The sequence below is a fragment of the Syzygium oleosum genome, unplaced genomic scaffold, assembly GCF_021117445.2.
Source record: "Syzygium oleosum isolate NSW1041296 unplaced genomic scaffold, Sole_v2.1 Sole_v2.31, whole genome shotgun sequence".
NCBI lineage: Eukaryota > Viridiplantae > Streptophyta > Magnoliopsida > Myrtales > Myrtaceae > Syzygium > Syzygium oleosum.
Genome location: NW_026607515.1, coordinates 3,355,941 through 3,375,025, shown reverse-complemented (window position 1 = coordinate 3,375,025; position 19,085 = coordinate 3,355,941). Strand labels below are relative to the sequence as shown.

Sequence of the window (19,085 nt, the reverse complement as noted above, 5' to 3'; positions counted from 1 at the left end):
AGAGGAGGTGGATGGGAATAGGTGGGTGGAGGAGTAAAGTGAGAACCGAAGAAACAGGTTTCCTGGGGGTGATTCAAAGAGAGATGCGGTTAGCTCTTAATTGCCATTAATGGCTACCCATTCACGAGATCCTCCCCCCCGTGTGGCTCTGTTGGACGACATCGCAACATCTCTATAACCCAACCCATGTTTGATCTTTGATTTTGGTCAGATTTCATTAATTAAAAGCGGTGGAGACTGAAGTTAAGAAAGTTTCGACTTCAATTTACATCACTGCCAAACTCCAATGTCATGTTCAATTACTCAAGATCTGCGACTAGCATCCACGCAGCCGAATTCTCCGATGCAATTCATTTTTTAAAGGAGTCATTCTAATAAAATTTATTCCATTTCCTTTTCAAATCTCATCGATTGCGTTACAATCCCGGCTTATGTAACTCCCCCTCATTACCGTTTCGCACCGTCTTCTCTTAACTTCATTTGCCGATCCCTCCCTACGGTTTCTTCTATTGAAATCCACGCCCTCTTTCTGGATCGACGGCCATGAAATGCTGCTGGTCCGAAGCAAAGAAAGCACCCCAAGGTACACACTACTATGAATGAGTAATCCCCATCTCTTTCACTTCCTAGGATATGATTTGCCTGGTATATGTTCATAGATTGTAATGCTATGTACGTATAGATTCTCCTTTACAATACCTTTATATGTAATTAGATGAGAAATAGCTATCTTCAAATCAGCTCCCATGCTTTCACGATGAATGTTTTGTAATTGTCTGTTCATCTATGTGAAGATGAGGCTGATTTTTACGTTAAAAATAAGGCTATCCTACATCTAAGTCTCACAAAGAAGACAGGAAATAAGATATAAAAATCAAATGATGATATTAAAGAGAAAACTCAAATGCTTAAAGTGTTATTTAAACTCTAGCGGAGAATTTGATTGATGTAAATATTTAATTCTATGTAGTTTTACGCATATTGTTTCTCTTACGGAAATTCATGTTGACACCGATATTTAGAAAGATATGACAAATATAGGTTCCGTTTGTTTTGCAGAAAATGTGACATATTCTAGGAAAATGTGACATTTTCCAGGAAAATGTTTTTCGGAAAGTTATTTTCTGAGAAAAAGATAGTATTTTCCAGTGTTTTGATGAGATTGAAAATGAGCTGGAAAATATTTTCCATCATTTAGTAAAGAAAATCTCGTTTGGTTGGCAATTGCTGATATGGATGGCGGTCGTCCTACGTGGCACGGCCGCTTTGACGTGGACAATTTTGTAATTTTCTAAAATAATTCTAATTTTTTCCTTTTTTTTCCCTTCTTACTTTGGTGGTCACCTAGCCTCGGCAACGATCAGCGACAAGCCACAGGCGAGAGCTGACAAGGCTAACCTCGCTAGCCGCTGCCAAGGCCCAACAACCAGTGGAGGAAGAAAGAAAAGAAGAAAAAAATTATAAAAAAATTCGAATTGTATTTTAAAAAAATTCTAAAAATTGTCCACATTAACACCGGCCGTGCCACAAAGGATGGCTGACATCCACATTAGCAATTTGTGGGCCTAGTGTCCCGAGCACCGATGTCCTGGGAAAATGATTTCCGATTTTTTCAAAGAGGAAATCATTTTCCTGAATTTAAGTATTGGTAGGAAAATATTTTTCGTTTACTTTGAAAATAGTTTTTATTGACTAATTTTTCTAACCAGAAAATGTTTTCCTTTCCGCAACACAAATGGAACTTATAGTCTTAGAGACGTGTGCAATTCACGGGCATTTTACTTGTAGTAATACAATCGACTGTTGACTTGCATAATTCTTGCATAACAATAAAGAAACAATAGAGAACAAAAGTAACTTTTAAATGATCTTGAAGAATATTATAAGTTCATTTTAGCTAATTATACAAACTATAGTAGGAAAGAAAAATCTCCAGCTCTTGCCTCACATGAATCTTCTAATAAATGCTTGTAAATGAGGAATTAGTGCTATAATTATTGTCGAAACGAGGATCGTGCAATAACTTGTGAGGAATAATCAAGTAATTAGCTCACAGCTATATTTTCCTTTATTCATGGTTGGAGGAAATTAGTAATCAACATATAGTCCCAATACAAATACGGGCAATGCCAATATTTGGCGGTCGAAGGGAGGACGAAGGAAAACATGACCCGTCAGCTTCAAAGGTAGGCATATACAACTATGGTTTTTCTCTAAGAACTCATAAAAAGTTAAGTGGAACTCCATTCCATTCTTTGGAAAAAGCCGAGGTAGGTTTATCATGCTACCTTATAAACCCAAGTTAACTCACTGAATCTTATGCTACTATTGTATTACGCATTGATCTCACAGAGTTCCGCCCAGATTCCGAATAGGAGTTGCCAAGTTCGAACCGGTCACTAGACATCCTAGCCGTCTCTCCGAAGTTCATCAAGTTTCATCCTTTCTTCGCGAGCTTTTCAGACTGGATAGGATTAGGTGAATGGGAAAAAGGGAGTGAAATCAATGAGTGAAGGTGTGGCACAACACAAGGGTTTCATACCTATATACATAACTCCCCTGAACAACAAACGCGATTTCCGCTGGAGTTACATAAGGCTACATGGTCAGCTTAGAGCATTCGTTAAACAAACGGTCAAGGAGTGGGAATTCTCGTGTATTAATAGCCATGAATATACATTAGCAAGAGGGTAAGAACAATAGGTGGTCTACGTCAACGCCTTGAACAGTTGAACTCTGCTCGTGTTGGCTAATCTAAGCGTCGGTGAAGTTCCGTGTTGTCGACACACACATAACGCTGTGGGGGTCGGGGCTGGGGGTAGGTGCACAAGGAATTTGGTTTGAAGGGGGCGTTAAGTGGTCGAACTTTTGTGTCTGGCTTTTGGCTTTTTGGCTTTCTGGCTTTCGCTATAAAGCATTTGAAGGTGAGATGGGGCGTGCCATCTGCTCATCCCCCCCTCCTTATGATTTCCATCTCCATCTACCTCTACCTACCCCCCCTCTCTTCCTCTTTCTCTTCCTCTTCCCTTTTGTTTTCTTCTTTCTCTTCTTTTTCTATTAAATATTTATTGTCCCCATCTCCCTCTCTCTATGTCTGATCTTGAACCAAACCAAACCAAACCCAACCCCCCTCTCTTTCCCTCCACCCAAATCTCAACTCATTTCCTCCTTCTCCTTCATCTCCTCCTCCTCCTCCATCGCTGTAATCATCATCGCCACCTCAGCCCGCCGCCACCATGATCTCCGTCGCGCCTTCTCCCGAAGCCAACCCCCAGATCCCCCCCTCCTCCGAACTCCCTCCTGCTCATCATGATCAGGATCAGCAGCAGAGCGCCCCCGCCCCCGCCCCCTGCACCACCATCTTCAGATCGAAGCTCCCGGACATACCCATCTCCAACCACCTCCCCCTCCACTCCTACTGCTTCCAGCACGTCTCTCGCTTCTCCGACCGCCCCTGCCTCATCTCCGACTCTTCCGGCAAGAACTTCTCCTTCTCCGACGCCCTCCTCCTCTCCCGCAAGGTCGCCGCCGGCCTCCACAACCTCGGCATCCGCAAGGGCGACGTCGTCATGACCCTCCTCCAGAACTGCCCCGAGTTCGCCTTCTCCTTCATGGGCGCCTCCATGATCGGCGCCGTCACCACCACCGCCAACCCCTTCTACACTCCCTCCGAGATCTTCAAGCAGTTCTCGGCTTCCCGCGCCAAGCTCATCATCACTCAGTCCCTCTACGTCGACAAGCTCCGCGACGGCCCCGCCCTCGGCAAGGACTTCGCCGTCATCACCGTGGACGACCCCCCAGAGGGATGCATCCACTTCTCGGTCCTCAGCGAGGCCAACGAGGAGGAGGCCCCCGATGTGGCGATCCACCCGGACGACCCGGTGGCGCTGCCATTCTCGTCGGGGACGACGGGGCTGCCCAAGGGGGTGATCCTGACGCACCGGAGCCTGATCACCAGCATAGCGCAGCAAGTGGACGGCGAGAACCCGAACCTCCATCTGAGGGCGGAGGACGTGGTGCTGTGCGTGCTGCCGCTGTTCCACATCTACTCCCTCAACAGCGTGCTGCTCTGCTCGCTCCGCGCCGGGGCGGGAGTGCTGCTGATGCACAAGTTCGAGATAGGGACGTTGCTTCAGCTGATCGAGCGCCACCGGGTGTCGGTGGCCGCGTTGGTGCCGCCTCTCGTGCTGGCCCTCGCCAAGAACCCCCTGGTGGAGAAGTTCGACCTCTCCTCCATCCGCATGGTGCTGTCCGGGGCGGCGCCGCTGGGCAAGGAGCTCGAGCTCGCCCTCCAGAGCCGCCTTCCCGGAGCCATCTTGGGCCAGGTCAGTCAGTCAAGTCTTTCACTTCTGTCTCTCTCTCTCTCTCTGTCTGTAGCCATGCTATGCCAAATCCATTAAAGGTCAAACAACTAACGAACTCCCGCACTGAAACACGGTTTTGCTCGCGAGTGGGTTGTACCGTAATTTCTGCTACTTCTGAGGTGCTCTTTTGTTACATCTTTATTACGTACCCACTTTGTGGTTGTGACAGTAGACAACGTAAGTCCGTGTGTACTTCTAACGACCACAAATAATAAAAAAAAAATTGGAATTTTTCTACCGACGCTTGTTAAGACTGATCTGCGAAAATGACAAGTTTAAGTGACGTGGCCTAATGGAAGTCTCCTGCATCATTTAATACAGCGAAAATAACACGAATGGTCCTTGAATTTTGGCCTTATATGTAATGCGATTCATAAATTTTTAAATTTATTCAGTATGTTCAATAAAAAAATTTATTCAATATGATCCCAGAACTTTTTTAACACAATTAGGCTATGCACATCGAACAAATTTAAAATTGAAGGGACCACATTACATATAAGGATCAATTGTGACATTATCCCTTTATCATATCAAATATGTTTATATCAATCTTAATAAAAACAAAAACTCAGGATAGATATTACGATTGTCCACCATGAATGAGTCATGCGATATATCCAAGCGTATGATACAAAGTTTGGTGCTGTCATATACCTTACAAGCTTTGATTTTAAACTTTGAAGCCGGACTTCGAGTTGATATTGATTCGCTCGATTTAAATTTAGGTGTTGGTTAAAATTAGCTTCTGAATCATGACAAGTTTTCCTCACAGATCCGTACAATTTAAGATATTCTCAGCGGCTAAGAAACAAGGATCCGAAATTGATGAGTGGACCTATGGGAGGCTTTTGCTTGAACGGGGAAGCAGCTGAACTCATTTAATGTCTTTGCTCACAATCACATGCCCCATTCAAATGAATCCTCCGGTGATTAAAACTCCATCGCTTTCATTTCTATTGCGAAAGCTTAACTCCGTCCTCTTCAATTTCCTGCACTGTTATTTACCAACGACATTTCTGTACGTGCACCATCTTTCTCCTCCAATATTAACTGCAAGACGGGGATACACGTCGCGTAGATGCGAAGCTCCTGGCCATTAACGCGCATAGCTCCACTGTTAACGTCACCGAACAAGGCCTCCATCATTGTAATTAATATAGTTCACGATTGATCCATCATTTGTGTGAGTTCGCCATCACTTACGTGAGTTCGATCGGCTTTAGCATTGTTGACGTGGTGTAGGGATATGGAATGACGGAAGCGGGACCGGTGCTTTCAATGTGCCTGGGGTTCGCAAAGCAACCCTTCCCGACCAAGTCGGGTTCGTGCGGGACGGTGGTTAGGAATGCGGAGCTCAAAGTCATTGACCCTGACACCGGTTCCTCCCTCGGCTACAACCATCCCGGCGAGATATGCATTCGTGGCCAACAAATTATGAAAGGTTTCTTTCTCCTCTTCATAGTTCCTGGCTTACATCATTTATTTTTTTTTTTGAGCTGGTCATACATTTCGTCTACTTAAGACCGAGACAAAGTTCTGACTTGACTTCATTTTCAGGGTACCTGAATGACCCCGAGGCAACTTCAAACACCATTGACGCGGATGGCTGGCTTCACACCGGTGATATAGGCTATGTCGACGATGACGATGAGATCTTCATTGTAGACAGAGTGAAGGAAATAATCAAATTCAAGGGGTTCCAGGTATACATGGTTCCGATCGACTTGAAATGGACTGAAAAAGGATGCTCATTGTTTCTCTCGTTAATAAGTAGAATGGAATGTGCTTTGAGGCCTAGTTTTCAGTAAACCTTGACATATTTTCTGCCGGGTGTTTAGGTGCCACCAGCCGAGCTTGAAGCGCTTCTCGTAAGCCACTCATCCATTGCGGATGCAGCTGTTGTCCCGTAAGTAGGCGAGATAATCATTCATCATGACAATTTCTTTGGGAACAAAAAGTTCCGCTCTGACCATGCGTTGTCAACAGGCAAAAGGATGAAGTCGCCGGTGAAGTCCCGGTTGCATTTGTGGTGAGATCGAATGGCTTTGAACTGACGGAAGAAGCAGTTAAGGAGTTCATAGCCAAACAGGTAAACTCTCCTATATGCTTCCTTTTGCCCTCTAGAGTTCGGCTCAGAGGCTTTCCAGACATTCACATCCCCATTCAATGCACAATCACCAGCCAGAAAGGCTAGTCTTTCCTTGCTTACACATCAGGAACATTCAAAAGCTAATAACTCTTCTTAGAAAACTATGACTTGATGTTGCTGGGATGAAACATATGGTGAGATTTTAAAGTGGCACGGTGCCTTGAAACAGGTGGTTTTCTACAAGAAGCTTCACAAAGTCTACTTCGTGCACGCAATCCCGAAGTCTCCCTCCGGGAAGATACTGAGGAAAGATCTCAGAGCCAAGTTAGCTACGGCGGCCTCCATTTCTTAAATTTGTTCGGGTTGCGATTTCGGGTTTTGTAAGCATTACGGGTGGTGGGTTGTCCATGTTCTTCTTCTTTTCTTTATTATTTTTCCTGTTAATTGCATAAAACAGAAGTGGGGAAGGGAGAACAAGAAGCGGTGAGCAATGTGATCATCTCGAAGATTCAATAATATTGTCAATGTTCCCCTGCTGCGTGTATGCAGTCTGGTTGATTATCAGTAAGATTGTTCTTTTGGGACAGTGAAAAAGTCATTGGGTTCCCGTTTGCGGGTTCCCTTGGAAAGGAACAATACGGCTCACGAACCGACAGTGTTGTATGCCTCCAACGCGCAGGAACTCAAGAATTTACACTCATGGCACATAATGAACGGTTCAGAGATTGGACGGAAAGAAAGTTAACGGAGACCCATAAAGGCAGTAGAGTATTTCATAAGTCCGAAAAAAGGAAATATCGGGAATGCAGTGTGCATCGAAAACGATGTGGCGCTCCGGGTTGGAATCGACTGGGGAAAAGATGCTGGAAATGGCAAATGAAGCTAAGATCTCTAGAAATTTGCAAAATTTAAGAGATGGATTACACAAAAGGATAAAATGATTGAACCCATTCTTCCAAAAAAGCAATTAATGATATGATTACGATACTCTCACAATTACTCTCGTCTTATTTTGGTGACTAATACAAAAAATTAAGGGTAATCGATTCTCGGGCGATTCGATTTCCATCCTGGAATTGGGAGTCGGACTAGGAGAACCGGTTCCCAATTCCTAAAACCTGGGAATACAACATGGTCCGGAGATCAGTTCGGTTCTCGAATGATCCAACGGAACCGGTGAATTTACAACTAACTTCCAGCCCTTGTCGTCGCCAATTAGCATCCGTGCTGCAAGTCCATCCAAAGCCAACAACGATGATGAGCTATTCCGTTCCTTGCAGCGCTGTGATCTCCCCAACGACATCGTCGTAATTGCTCAAACCTTGCACTGACGCCTCCAACTCTACTCCTACAAGCCCAGCCGCGGCAACTTGATTTTTTTATATGTGACGACGCATAACCGAACTTCTATCGAGCCACATCCAGCAAATTCGAGAGTCCCACAGGTGGGACCAAGCCATCACCGAGAAGCTCGATCAAACACCGAAAGCTCATCGGCCACCAAATCGAGTGCCACCACGTCGCTCCCACCGACTCCTCACCACCCTGCACCACCACGATCAAGGTTTAGGACTACCGCTCCGCGATTAGGGTTTGTGATTGTGAAAGAATCGCGAGAGCCGAGAGGGAAAGAGTGAGCATGAGAGATTGGAACAACCGAATAAGGAAGAGGACGAGTGTGCTCAAGATTTCTATAATGATTTTTAAGAAATAAAAAAAAATTTATTGGCCCGACATGGATTGGCAGTTCCACCCTGAAACCAGAACCAGGAACTGGATCGGGATCTTCGAGAACTGCCCAAAAATGGATCGGTTCAGTCCGGTCCGGGCAATTTTCGATTCGGGCGATTCCTTTAGCTCACCCTCGTCAAAGACTTGAACCGAGTATTGACCCGAGTTCATACTTTCATTTCACCCGGAGGGCCCGACTCCATTTCCTCGTCCTCGTCCTCGTCCTCGACCTCTCTCCGCTCCACTCCACTCCACCACCAAAGAGAAAATGAAGGAGAAAATCAGCTGAAAAGCATGGCGAGCTCCGGTTCGGCGGGGTCGCCGGCACCGAAGATCCTGCTGGCGAAACCCGGGCTCGTGTCGGGTGCCTCCGTCGCCCCTAAGTTCGGACGAGGCGGCCCCAGTGACGACGACGCCGCCTCCCTCCTCCGCCCCCGCCTCCCCCCCATCGGATCCCTCAATCTCCTCTCCGACTCTTGGGATTTCCACTTCGACCGCTTCCTCCCCGTACGTTCTTTTGCTCTCTCCCTCTCCTTCTCCCTCCCTCGAACCCGCATTTTCTTACCGGAGGAAGTGGGGTTTCGTAGTTTCTGATGGAGAACACCGACTTCACGGTGATTGGCGTGATTGGCCCGGCTGGGGTGGGTAAGTCCACCATCTTGAATCAGCTCTACGGCTTCGATCCCACTTCCCCAGGTCTGTATCGATTCCCAATGCCTCCTCCAGTAACACTGCTCACCATCATCGTCCGACTTAGAGGGGCTACTGTGCTGTTAATCGTGATCCCCCCCAATTAATTGGGCAATTCCCATTGCTCGCCGCTGTGTTCTTGTTTCCAGGAATGTTACCTCCTTTTGCCACGCAGTCGGAGGATACTAGAGCTATGGCCAAGCATTGCTCCAATGGCATTGAGCCCAGAGTTTCTGCCGATCGTCTTATACTTCTCGATACCCAGGTATTATGCATTATCGAATTTTTCCATTCACCGTCGAACAGGACTTGTTAGCATTTCGAAGAAAACTCACTGGAATCCTTTTACCTAAAACTCGGATATATTGTATAAGTTATCTATTTGAGATGAAACTTTGAACTGGTGAATTCTTGGCCATTTCTATAGACTATCTATTTGGGGCGAAACTTGAAATGGTGAATTCTTGGCCATTCCTCTGTTTTTTCTTTCTTTATGCGCCAATAGCATGACATGGATTTTGTATAAATTATCTATTTGAGATGAAACTTTGAACTGGTGAATTCTTGGCCATTCCTCTGTTTTTTCTTTCTTTATGCGCCGAAAGCATGACATGGATTTTGTATTCCCCTTCATTTGTAGCCGGTATTTAGCCCTTCTGTATTGGCTGAGATGATAAGACCAGATGGCTCCTCCACCTTTCCAGTTCTAGGCAATGAATCTGTGTCAGCAGAATTGGCACATGAAATCATGAGCATTCAGGTAGCTGCAGATTGAGCAATGCAATCATAGTCTTATTACTTATAAATCTTTCAGCTTATTACATTGTCTTTGTGTAAATAGTAACATATTGATCCTTTTCGGGATGCTGCAAGGAATTCTTCTAGCTTGGTGTTCTACTGTCGTCCATTTGCCACATCCTGCTGATAGTATCTGAGGGAGTACATGATAACAGCATGTGGCGTCTAATGTTGACGGTATGCTTTTTTTGTCTTAGTTGATTCCAGAAATTTTATGCCCTTGACCTTGCTCACTCATTTATAGCTGTCTTATGAATTCCTCTTGTTTAATTACCTGTCTGCTGCTTTTTCACCTTTTGCATTGACAGATGGATATTTATTAGATGGATGTTTATATTCATAATATACTTGTATATACACAGGGCTCCATCTTTGCTCTATGCTATTTTGTGGTTTTTTCTCTGTCATTGCAACACCACCTTTTGCAGCATCAAAGATTAATTATTATGGGAATTACCTTTTTTCTTTTTGGCTGATTCAGGGAATTTGATCCCTGAGCCCCCCTGAAAACCCCCTCAACCCCACGGCACTAGGCCGGATGCCTAGCGGCACATTCTGGGGATTACTTTAGTAAAAGCTTGAAATGTCATTTGAATTAAAGCATATTTGTTAAGATGTCGCATTATGGCATAAAAGATGCCTTCTTGGTCAATTTTCAAGTGTAGTACCTTCCTATCTTAGGTAAATGAGTCTTCTCTAGTGGCTCGTCTGACCCTTTTCTCTCATGGGTACAAAATATATAATAGTTGACTAGAATCCGTGTACATTTTGCAGGTTGACCTCTTGAAGCATGGCATACCCGATCCGTCTTCTCTGATACCTACACATTCGCAAACGACTAATTTGGGGCTTGAGAAGGAATATAAGGATAAACTTTTAGGACGTGAAGAATACATGGCTGCTCCAGTTTTTGTACACACAAAGTGAGTCAACTTCACCTGAATTGTGTGGAAGTCGAACTTTCATTTTAAGAAAAGGAGACAAGAACCATATAGTTGTGTTTCTAAAAACAGAAAAACAAAACCTTTCAATTCTTTTCTTTTACGATTTTTTTTTTTTGAATCGGGCATATTGGGGATACTGATGTGTGATTAGAAAGAAAGTTTTTTTCTTAAATTTGAGCAGGTGTAGCATGATATGGGAATTAAGATTTTGGCATTCTGAGTTACAGGGGTTATGCCCAGTTTGACTTATGTGAAGTATGTATAATGCATCTCAGATTAATCTCCATAGCAATCACCAGGGGTAATGTAATTTTATCTGTAGACAAATTTTGCAAATTTTGCAGCTGAGCAAATTCCAAAACTTTCATGCATTTGCATGCGTAATTTGCCTCTGAAAAATCAAAACTCGATGTCATTCTATACCTAGATGAACATCTACTCTGAAGTCTTTGATGTCATTTTGAATACAAATAGGTTTCAAAGTGGAGTGACGTAAAGAGCATAGTGTGACCACCAGTAATCATTTATGTCTGTCACTCTTCTATGCATTGTGCCACTTTGTCCCTAAATCATTTGGAAGCATGTCACTGTGTCTTGGTATTGCCAATGGATAAAAATCATAGAATAGCCTGTATTGGAATTTTTAACTAATACAAAGAGAAGCAAGAAGCTGAGCGACCTACTTGGCTCTATTGGTAGGCTCCATGATCAAGAGATGAATCCTCGTAGCGTTGTGTATTTGAGGAAGGCCTTTGCACAATGTTTCAGTGCCTCTTCTTTCATGCGAGAGAAGCATGACGAAGAAGCTAAACTCATTGATTATGATTCTGCCTGCACCGAGAGTAATGTCCGGGGATCAACATTGCCCAATCTATCTTTGATCCCATCTAAGAACAGCGATGACTCTTCAGAACCTCTGTATGAGAGTTACAATTCTGCATTGTGGAAGCTTAGGGATCAGGTCAGTTCCCCCCTATGAGAGTACAATTCCAGTGTTTCTTTTTTATTTTTCCCCTCGCTGGTAATGAATTTCTTATTTGAATTTACTTTTCTAAGTTTCTTTTCTAATTCAGGTTCTATCTATGAGCGGCCCGACTTTTACAAGGACTGTGTCTGAACGAGATTGGTTGAGAAATTCCGCAAAGATATGGGAATTAGTGAAGAATTCATCAATCATTGCAGAGTATGTGAAGACACTGCAAAACTCAGGCACTTTTAGGAGGTAGAATCTACTGTTTATCTGCTTTCGACATTGAGAACTGCAGCATTCTGTGGGGTATTTTGCAGCTTGAGGGTAATGTAGAGATTTTAGGGAATTGGAATGATATTGGGATTGCATGGTCTAGTTTTCGAGTATACATAGATGTATTACCAATCTGCGTCGTGCTCTATTTGCTGCACCAGTGCTGGTTCACAGTTCTTCTTACTCTTTCATGCACTTTAATTTGGAAAGGTCCTTGTGAGGAATATAAGTGCATCAAACCGAATCCAGGTGACTCGCGCTTTTGCACCGTTTACACTCAAATTGTGTCTATCGTTCAGAACTTCTGGGTCCCTGTGTGCCGGTTTGTTCTTTATATTCCCCGATTGTGCAATTGCAACGTGGGTGGCGTGGCGTGGCGTATCATAAAGCCAAGGACCTGGCCTAAACTAACACGGTGGAAACGAGATTAAGGCCCAGGTCACACTAAATTCACACAACACACGCATCAACGTAGAGAACAATTCTCAATTAACCCAATTCAGCAAAGAGGCGAACGATTGTCTTGCGAGAGCAATAAAGTACTCATGTCTTAAGAAACCCTGATTCTCTGATGAAGAATAACCCAATCGAATAACTGCTAAAGAAATGGAGAATATCCACTAAATTATGAAACAAAATCTAACATTTAATCATATAATCAACAGAAGAAGAATTCCTAAGGATAGAGGAGAGAATGAAATGGTATCTCTGGTGGATGTCTAGTTGAAGCATCGTTCTTCGCCATATGACATTATCAAGGTGTGAAAGGCAGCATCATAAACTTTCAAAAGTAACAAATTGGCTTTAAATTCTTTAATCTTGTGTTTTCAAGTAACCGAGTCAAAAAAGGCAAAGCTCTCTGAAATCTTGCTTGAGCCTATATAGGGGGATGCCGAATGACTGGAGTGAAGCCGTAACAAGGTTCCGTGTTGGAAGGTGATCCTCCCTTTCGGAGGGGACAATTGACCTTATGCGAAACTTGAATTAGACAAGATGAAAGTCGGACCGGTAGCGAAATACAGTAGGGGTGAGCAAGGTGGACCGCCCAAACCGGGACCGGATCGGACCGGACTGGATAGGACCGGACCGGCTGGTTTGGTCCGGTTCTCGAGAATATCGGTTCGATTCCCGGATTCTAAAAGTGGAACCGGTTTCCAGGCGGTCCAGTTCCTGGTTCTAGGGTGGGGACCGGATCAATAAATATATATTTTTCTAAATTTTTCATATATATAATATTTAATTTATATATGAAAAATATTTAATATTGGTCCCATCGGAACCGATTGTTCAATTTTTTCATATATTATATATATTTTTTCAATTTTTTCCACGGCCTTATGAGATCAAATCAGAACTACAAACGAAATAACGGAACAGTTGGTTCTCGGTTTACAAATAATATTTAATATTGGTCCAATTGAAACCGGACCATCGGTCCGGTCCGGTCCGGTCCGGTCCAAGGTCCCAAGACTAGCCGGTCCGGTCTCCGGTCCTAGAAACTGGGAACCGGTCCTCCTGGTCCGATTCCCGATTCCCGATTCTTGAGTTGAACCGGACCGAGCCGGAAACTGCTCACCCGTAGAATACAGACTTCCCGAGCTCTGCACAGTGATAGCATTTCTCTCGGTAAGAGCCACATATCTTGCCATATATTTTAAGCAGCTGCATTCTCTCTCAAAATGAATAAATAAACGACGGATATTCTCAGTTCGTGCCACAACCAGCACAACCATGTTTTGCGTCTAGGATATGATAAAATTGCAAATTCAACCGTGTCCTCTGCGTCTAGAAGATGGGGCTTGAGTTTCGGGATACGGGTGAAATAATTCCGGAATGTAAATTGGAGGTCTTCGAAACTCGTTCCACAAGCCTACTAGTCTGATAAATTGGAGCCCTTTTCCCTGTCCCGATTCTTATACATGAGACCTTTTTTTAGCTAGTGCCGACTTTCATGTGTTGAAAGGGCTCTGTAGTGATGCCGAATGAGCTCGATATTCATAGGAACATATCTGTCCGACCATCGATCCCCATCTGTTGGTGAACATGCTTATGCTTCCCCTTTACTGTCCAATTGAACGAAATGATTGTCTGGAACCACACTACCATTCGACTCAAACTGGGGACGAAATCAAAGCGAAACCAGAGGCAATACTCCTAACAAAATGCCGCATTGCAAAGGCGTGTAAGGGTGAATGGTAAACCCCAAAAAAAAAAAGAGAACGGCATGTATTCATACGAACTAGATAGAGCAAGGCTTGCTTGTTAATGCACAAGGCTGAATAAAAAATAAAGATGTGCACTTCCATCTGCATCCCATCTACTCTACATTTCTGTTTGTTCTCTCCTTGTTGTTTTCTTTCTGAATCGTCCTGGCGGGGGCTACTCCACCATGGAATCAAGCTGAGCTTCAGTTGCTGGTTTAGCCTTACTCTGCTTCTTCTTTCCCCTACCTGTTTCACATAACAAACACACCCAAATGCGGGCCCTGAGCAGAGACTCTCACTGACCAAATACTGAAGAAGAAGAACAACAACAACAACAAGACAACACTTGCCTCTGCCCTTTACTTGCTTAAGCTTCAAGCTCTTCTTCATATGAAACCTTGTTGAAGTCTTGTTGGTCTCCTCCGAAGTGCCCGTTTCGCCTACAGACGAACAACAAAAAACGGAATTAAAATAAAAAAAAAGAGAGGACAGTGAAATGAAGATACTCCTACTCCTACTAGAGGTTGGATCCTGGTCCAAAGCAGTGTTGTCGTGCGTACTTCATTAAGATTCATTGATATGTTCAACGTATGATGCGTTCATAAAAGGGTACACTAAGGATGCAGGATGGGTTTGACCGGGTGAGAGTACCTTCGGCCACGGCCATCTCCACGTCTTGCATGGTGACGAGCCCCTTCTGCAGCGCCTCCTTTTGTTCCTGCACCACCAACACCGAAAATTTCAATCCAATGCTCTCGATCACACGCACAAAGAGTGGAATATATAAAGGCACAGACCCTGCGCCATTGCTTGAAGATCTTGCGCTTGCGCTTGCCGGAGACGGAGAGAGGTTGCTGCTTATTCTTGAGCTTCCCGGTCAGCGCGTCCCCGTGCACCGCCCTCTTCCTCTCCGCAGCCTGCGCCCTCCTCCGCTTCTGCACCTCGTTGAACTTGGCCATCTCTGCTCTGCAACCTCCTATTCCAAAAACCCTAGAAAGAAGGCAAAGAACAAAAAATACGAACCTTTACCTTCGTGGGCTTTGCTTTTAATGGGCTTAAAATAGTCGGGTCTCGAAACCCAATGAACTTCCCAATCGAGAAGTTCACATTCACTAAAGCCTCCGTGACGAGATTTTTCGTTGTCTTTCCCAAGATAGATAGATATAATAATCTCAAATCTGAGCGACTGAGGTTTTTCTCTATTCTTTTAAGTTATCATTTGACTATTTAATCTCATATTGACTCTTATGCCATTTTCCAAAACAAATTCCCAAAAGAATTTTCCATCTCACTTCACGTCCGAGCCACGAAGTCGAAGAATCATGGATAAGAACGATGAGGTTGACATTTAACTTCCATAGTAAACGAATGGTTGGAATTGGAAAGCTATTTCTGCATGAAAGAATTATTCCCCTGCTGATCCCACCGCTCTAAACTAACATTCCAATCTTTTTGCCTTGGCCTTTGTCCGTTTGGTACGAGTGATGCACCATTTGTTGAACCACGATATCGCACATTCTGTCACCCTCATCTTTTACACGGCTCTCGTCATTCTCACAATTTCATTCGGGCTTAGGTTTGCCACCTCGAATGGGCCTCCGAATTCGAAATGCAACAACCTTCTCAATTCATCTCCTTAATCTCAGAATACAAGGAACAAACGCTCAAAAACGTCATTCTGACAGTCGAACATGCAACTAGTATCACTGTTTGAAGAAATTCAACAACTTTTATTCGCCGATGCAGGAGCTGAACGTCCAGATGATTGTCATCATATCTACTGGGAGTCCGTCTTGGCAGGTTCCCAGGACCCGTATCTGGTCCAGTCTCTCTGCCCTGGATTCAGCGCATGTCCCTTGGAATGATAGATATACGCTTCTCCCTCTCCCGAGAGATTCTCCTTGTGTTCCACCCCATACCTCTTTGGTTTTAGCATTAAAAGCTGCAAGGACAGAAACTCTCTGTCAGCGAAACACCTCAACTTATCAACTCGCCTATGATAATTTTTGTAGAGTAGACTTGCCTCATCTCCTGTGTGATCGGTTACATGGTGGAGCCATCCGTGCCATTCGGCTGGCACCTGGGAAGCATTGTAGCGACCCTTCTCTGCATACTCAACCCACCTATGTCTTCCTACAGAATAACTATACTAGTCAAAGCCAGTTCATAATGTGATGGCATGCCAACAGAACACCGCAACGAAATACCCATTTCAACACCGAGAGTAGCAGCTATACCAACTAGGAGGAATACAACAGCTGTGCTACTGCTATCGTCCAAAAGGACACGCTAATGACAAAAACAAGGGACATGATGCTATATTTCCAAGTCACCATATCTAGGAGTACAGGTGAAACCACAACAGCATAGAGTGACACAGAAACAAAGAGAATGTACTCCATACCATTTAAAAGCATATATCATGAGGGGTGCCCAAATTCACGAGTCTGCAAATAGCATACAACCCAGCAAGTTTTCAAATCCACCATGCAAGGCTTTACAGTAACCCAGGAAGGATGGAGGAGACTAGTTCCTGCTAAATTAGTCTTTCACTTCTTACAGCATACGTGCACACAAGAATGCTTGTTGAGGTATATTTTCAGAAGGACTTCTGCGGAGTTTTCGATCATGCATCATGTGGAGACTCTAGTTAGAATTCTTGTGGAATAGCAGAAGCGTGGTCTTAGATCTCCATCTGACATAGATTGTACAACAAGAAAGCTTCTTTCTCGCTCGATCCAGTCTTGTGTGCTTTCTGTTTCTAGTATACAAGGATATTTCCTCCTTTAATAATCAGTAAATGTTCACTCCCATCAAATGAAGTTCACTTATCACAGGGAAAAAAAGGCATCTAACAGTCTATAATTATTCTAAAATTAGGTGAATCAAAAAATGGATACCCAAAATTCGATGTAGATGCTGCAAACACCAATCCAATGCAATAAATAAATAAAAAGGAGAAGAAAAACCAACCATGCTGAGTCTCTCCAAGCCTCTCATAGTACTTGTTCCCGAATTTGTCAACGCCCACAAGCGTGGCTCCTATATTGTGGATTTTGGTTTGCCTGGAGAAGCATAAAGAAGAGTTCGGCCATTTAAGATCCAGCAACGGCTTTCAAAGGAAAAAAAAAATAGTTCAATGACAGCAAGAAAAGGCCGATGGCATGTCTTTAAATGATGCTCTCCCTTATGCATGCACACAATATGTGCAAGAATGTTGATGCCTTTATCACACTCTATGATAGAAGGCAATCAACCTTCAAGTTATATCCAAGAGTGTGACAGTGCATCTCTACATCCTTTTTGAGAAGCATTGCAATCTAACTTTGGAAATTGTCTTGGAAAAGCGAGACTATGCACCCAAGTGTCTTAATTCTCTTGAAAAACAGGCAATGACATAAAATTCACATGAATTATAAAGGCACCGTGAGAAGCTTCTTTAACTGCATAAAGAAAAAAAAAGAATGAAGGATGCACTCTTCATCAATCCAATAAAAATGAATTATTTCGAGTCTTTAGAAACACAAAAAGGCACGCCCAATTTCATAACAAGTGAGAAAACCCTAAAGAGAGAAATCTAGAAAGTTGACTTACAGAAGGTTCCCATCTGCGAGGCACTTCCTGCAAAGTAATCCACATGACATGAAAAAGAACTTAGTATATTTAAGAGGACGAATCTCATACAGATAAAGTACGATAAAACTATTAGATACAAGTTGATATTACATCCAAGCCATGAGACATGAAATGAAGCATTCAGAAGGTTTCTCGAATAACAAACTCGAATTCAATGTATCCACGCAGCTCGCATCGCACATCACATATCAGCAGACAAGAAAGAAAGAGCTACACCACAAAGCTATATGCAACAGAGATAAACACGGAAAAATTGACTATCATATGACATTTGTGGTGGATTTTTCCGTATTTTCTCATAGCCTTGGCATGTAACAATAGAGTTCCAATGTAACGAAGCTAACACGAACCGACAGGCGAAATCAAGACCAATGGCATTCCAAATTCAGACAAAGTACTAATGTGTAGCGGGAATAAAGGACAGGGATACTTCCATTGCCAGAACAAGAACATAGGGGGACTCTCAGACTGCACTACACCGCCGCCCAGTAATTAACGATGGTACATTCTCGTCGTTGACCAAAAAAATTTCGACCAATCGGCACGGTCTCATCAGTAGCTATCCAGACAAGATAGCCTGCGCAGCTCCTGGAACACGCGCTTGCACACTCCAATCGCGACATTGATAAAGCTATCGATTCGGGAACCGCGTCAAAGGGAGCAGAACGAAAGTGAACGCGGATCATGTCCCTCCTCATCGGCAGGTTGCATTAGGAGCTAACCAGAGCTAGGGCGCAGCAATCAAATGGCAACAGGGACCACAGGCCGCAGAAGAACGAGATCTAACACGCGAAATCGAGGGAACGGCCACGAGAAAATCGAGAGTTGGGGAACTCACAGGTAGCCTTCATCCTTGAGGTCGCGAAGGAAGTTGCCGAGGCCTCGCTCTTTGATGCCCTTCAGGGCTCCTCTCAGGATCGACGCCATCTCCTTCCTCCTTCCTCCTGCCTCTTCTCTGTCTGTCACGCTTACGATCGATAATCGCAGGCGAAGGGGAAGGCGGTTGCACAATACGACGCATGTACCCAATCGTAATCTCCGAAGATGGGCTCGAATCGAGGTTGTGCTTTGAGTGGACTGGGCTCGTGGGCTTCCATCTTTTTGTGCCATATTTATAATCCGACATAATAATGTCCTTAATAAAAGGTTACCTCCCGACGTCGGGGTTGTAAATAGCAAAGAGGGGTATTGTTGGGGATCGGGCAGGACAGAGATATTTATCTCAATAGGAGAGACTAGAATGTGTAGCTGCCGACGACACGTTAAAAATAAGGAACCCATTGCAGCTCGTCCATGTTACAGAAAGGCTCCGGTAGCAACGAACTCCAGGGCAATCTCCTCACCTGGCCCTGGAGGGAGGTTAAGATGAACTATCATGATTGC

General features: G+C 44.0%; 4 protein-coding genes across 4 annotated transcripts; 2 read left to right on the top strand and 2 right to left on the bottom strand.

The window, feature by feature from the left end:
* Positions 1–2,933: 2,933 nt before the first annotated feature.
* On the top strand, positions 2,934–7,000 carry LOC115683162 (4-coumarate--CoA ligase 2). Its single transcript, XM_030607601.2, has 6 exons — positions 2,934–4,325; positions 5,610–5,808; positions 5,925–6,070; positions 6,206–6,273; positions 6,354–6,456; positions 6,686–7,000. The coding sequence occupies exons 1-6, from the start codon at positions 3,237–3,239 to the stop codon at positions 6,806–6,808; spliced, it is 1,728 nt and encodes a 575-aa protein (XP_030463461.1). The 5' UTR covers positions 2,934–3,236; the 3' UTR covers positions 6,809–7,000.
* A 551-nt stretch (positions 7,001–7,551) lies between these two features.
* Positions 7,552–11,994, top strand: LOC115683167 (uncharacterized). Its single transcript, XM_030607608.2, has 9 exons — positions 7,552–8,020; positions 8,451–8,694; positions 8,775–8,883; positions 9,027–9,142; positions 9,518–9,637; positions 9,763–9,852; positions 10,450–10,598; positions 11,319–11,580; positions 11,693–11,994. The coding sequence occupies exons 2-9, from the start codon at positions 8,482–8,484 to the stop codon at positions 11,843–11,845; spliced, it is 1,212 nt and encodes a 403-aa protein (XP_030463468.1). The 5' UTR covers positions 7,552–8,020; positions 8,451–8,481; the 3' UTR covers positions 11,846–11,994.
* Positions 11,995–14,069: 2,075 nt separating this feature from the next.
* LOC115683184 (uncharacterized) lies at positions 14,070–15,076 on the bottom strand. Its single transcript, XM_056304295.1, has 4 exons — positions 14,864–15,076; positions 14,718–14,784; positions 14,413–14,506; positions 14,070–14,308 (listed from the first exon to the last, which is right to left on the bottom strand). Exons 1-4 carry the CDS (start codon positions 15,023–15,025, stop codon positions 14,242–14,244), a joined length of 390 nt encoding a protein of 129 aa, XP_056160270.1. The 5' UTR covers positions 15,026–15,076; the 3' UTR covers positions 14,070–14,241.
* Positions 15,077–15,669: 593 nt separating this feature from the next.
* Positions 15,670–18,672, bottom strand: LOC115683183 (probable NADH dehydrogenase [ubiquinone] 1 alpha subcomplex subunit 12). Its single transcript, XM_030607628.2, has 5 exons — positions 18,541–18,672; positions 17,661–17,687; positions 17,040–17,131; positions 16,090–16,199; positions 15,670–16,008 (listed from the first exon to the last, which is right to left on the bottom strand). Exons 1-5 carry the CDS (start codon positions 18,627–18,629, stop codon positions 15,844–15,846), a joined length of 483 nt encoding a protein of 160 aa, XP_030463488.1. The 5' UTR covers positions 18,630–18,672; the 3' UTR covers positions 15,670–15,843.
* Between the last annotated feature and the right edge of the window lie 413 nt (positions 18,673–19,085).

What these genes read in the sequence shown, in the direction of transcription:
- LOC115683162 (XM_030607601.2), top strand. Translation starts at nt 3,237, where the DNA reads ATGATCTCCGTCGCGCCTTCTCCCGAAGCCAACCCCCAGATCCCCCCC. An exon ending in CCGGAGCCATCTTGGGCCAG is followed by an intron (nt 4,326 to 5,609) that starts GTCAGTCAGTCA and finishes GACGTGGTGTAG; the next exon opens with GGATATGGAATGACGGAAGC. An exon ending in GCGGATGCAGCTGTTGTCCC is followed by an intron (nt 6,274 to 6,353) that starts GTAAGTAGGCGA and finishes CGTTGTCAACAG; the next exon opens with GCAAAAGGATGAAGTCGCCG.
- LOC115683167 (XM_030607608.2), top strand. Translation starts at nt 8,482, where the DNA reads ATGGCGAGCTCCGGTTCGGCGGGGTCGCCGGCACCGAAGATCCTGCTG. An exon ending in CTTCGATCCCACTTCCCCAG is followed by an intron (nt 8,884 to 9,026) that starts GTCTGTATCGAT and finishes TCTTGTTTCCAG; the next exon opens with GAATGTTACCTCCTTTTGCC. An exon ending in TTATACTTCTCGATACCCAG is followed by an intron (nt 9,143 to 9,517) that starts GTATTATGCATT and finishes CTTCATTTGTAG; the next exon opens with CCGGTATTTAGCCCTTCTGT.
- LOC115683184 (XM_056304295.1), bottom strand. Translation starts at nt 15,025, where the DNA reads ATGGCCAAGTTCAACGAGGTGCAGAAGCGGAGGAGGGCGCAGGCTGCG. An exon ending in TCTTCAAGCAATGGCGCAGG is followed by an intron (nt 14,785 to 14,863) that starts GTCTGTGCCTTT and finishes TTGGTGGTGCAG; the next exon opens with GAACAAAAGGAGGCGCTGCA. An exon ending in CAAGTAAAGGGCAGAGGCAA is followed by an intron (nt 14,309 to 14,412) that starts GTGTTGTCTTGT and finishes TGAAACAGGTAG; the next exon opens with GGGAAAGAAGAAGCAGAGTA.
- LOC115683183 (XM_030607628.2), bottom strand. Translation starts at nt 18,629, where the DNA reads ATGGCGTCGATCCTGAGAGGAGCCCTGAAGGGCATCAAAGAGCGAGGC. An exon ending in CTCAAGGATGAAGGCTACCT is followed by an intron (nt 17,688 to 18,540) that starts GTGAGTTCCCCA and finishes ATTACTTTGCAG; the next exon opens with GAAGTGCCTCGCAGATGGGA. An exon ending in CTCGCAGATGGGAACCTTCT is followed by an intron (nt 17,132 to 17,660) that starts GTAAGTCAACTT and finishes ATGCTTCTCCAG; the next exon opens with GCAAACCAAAATCCACAATA.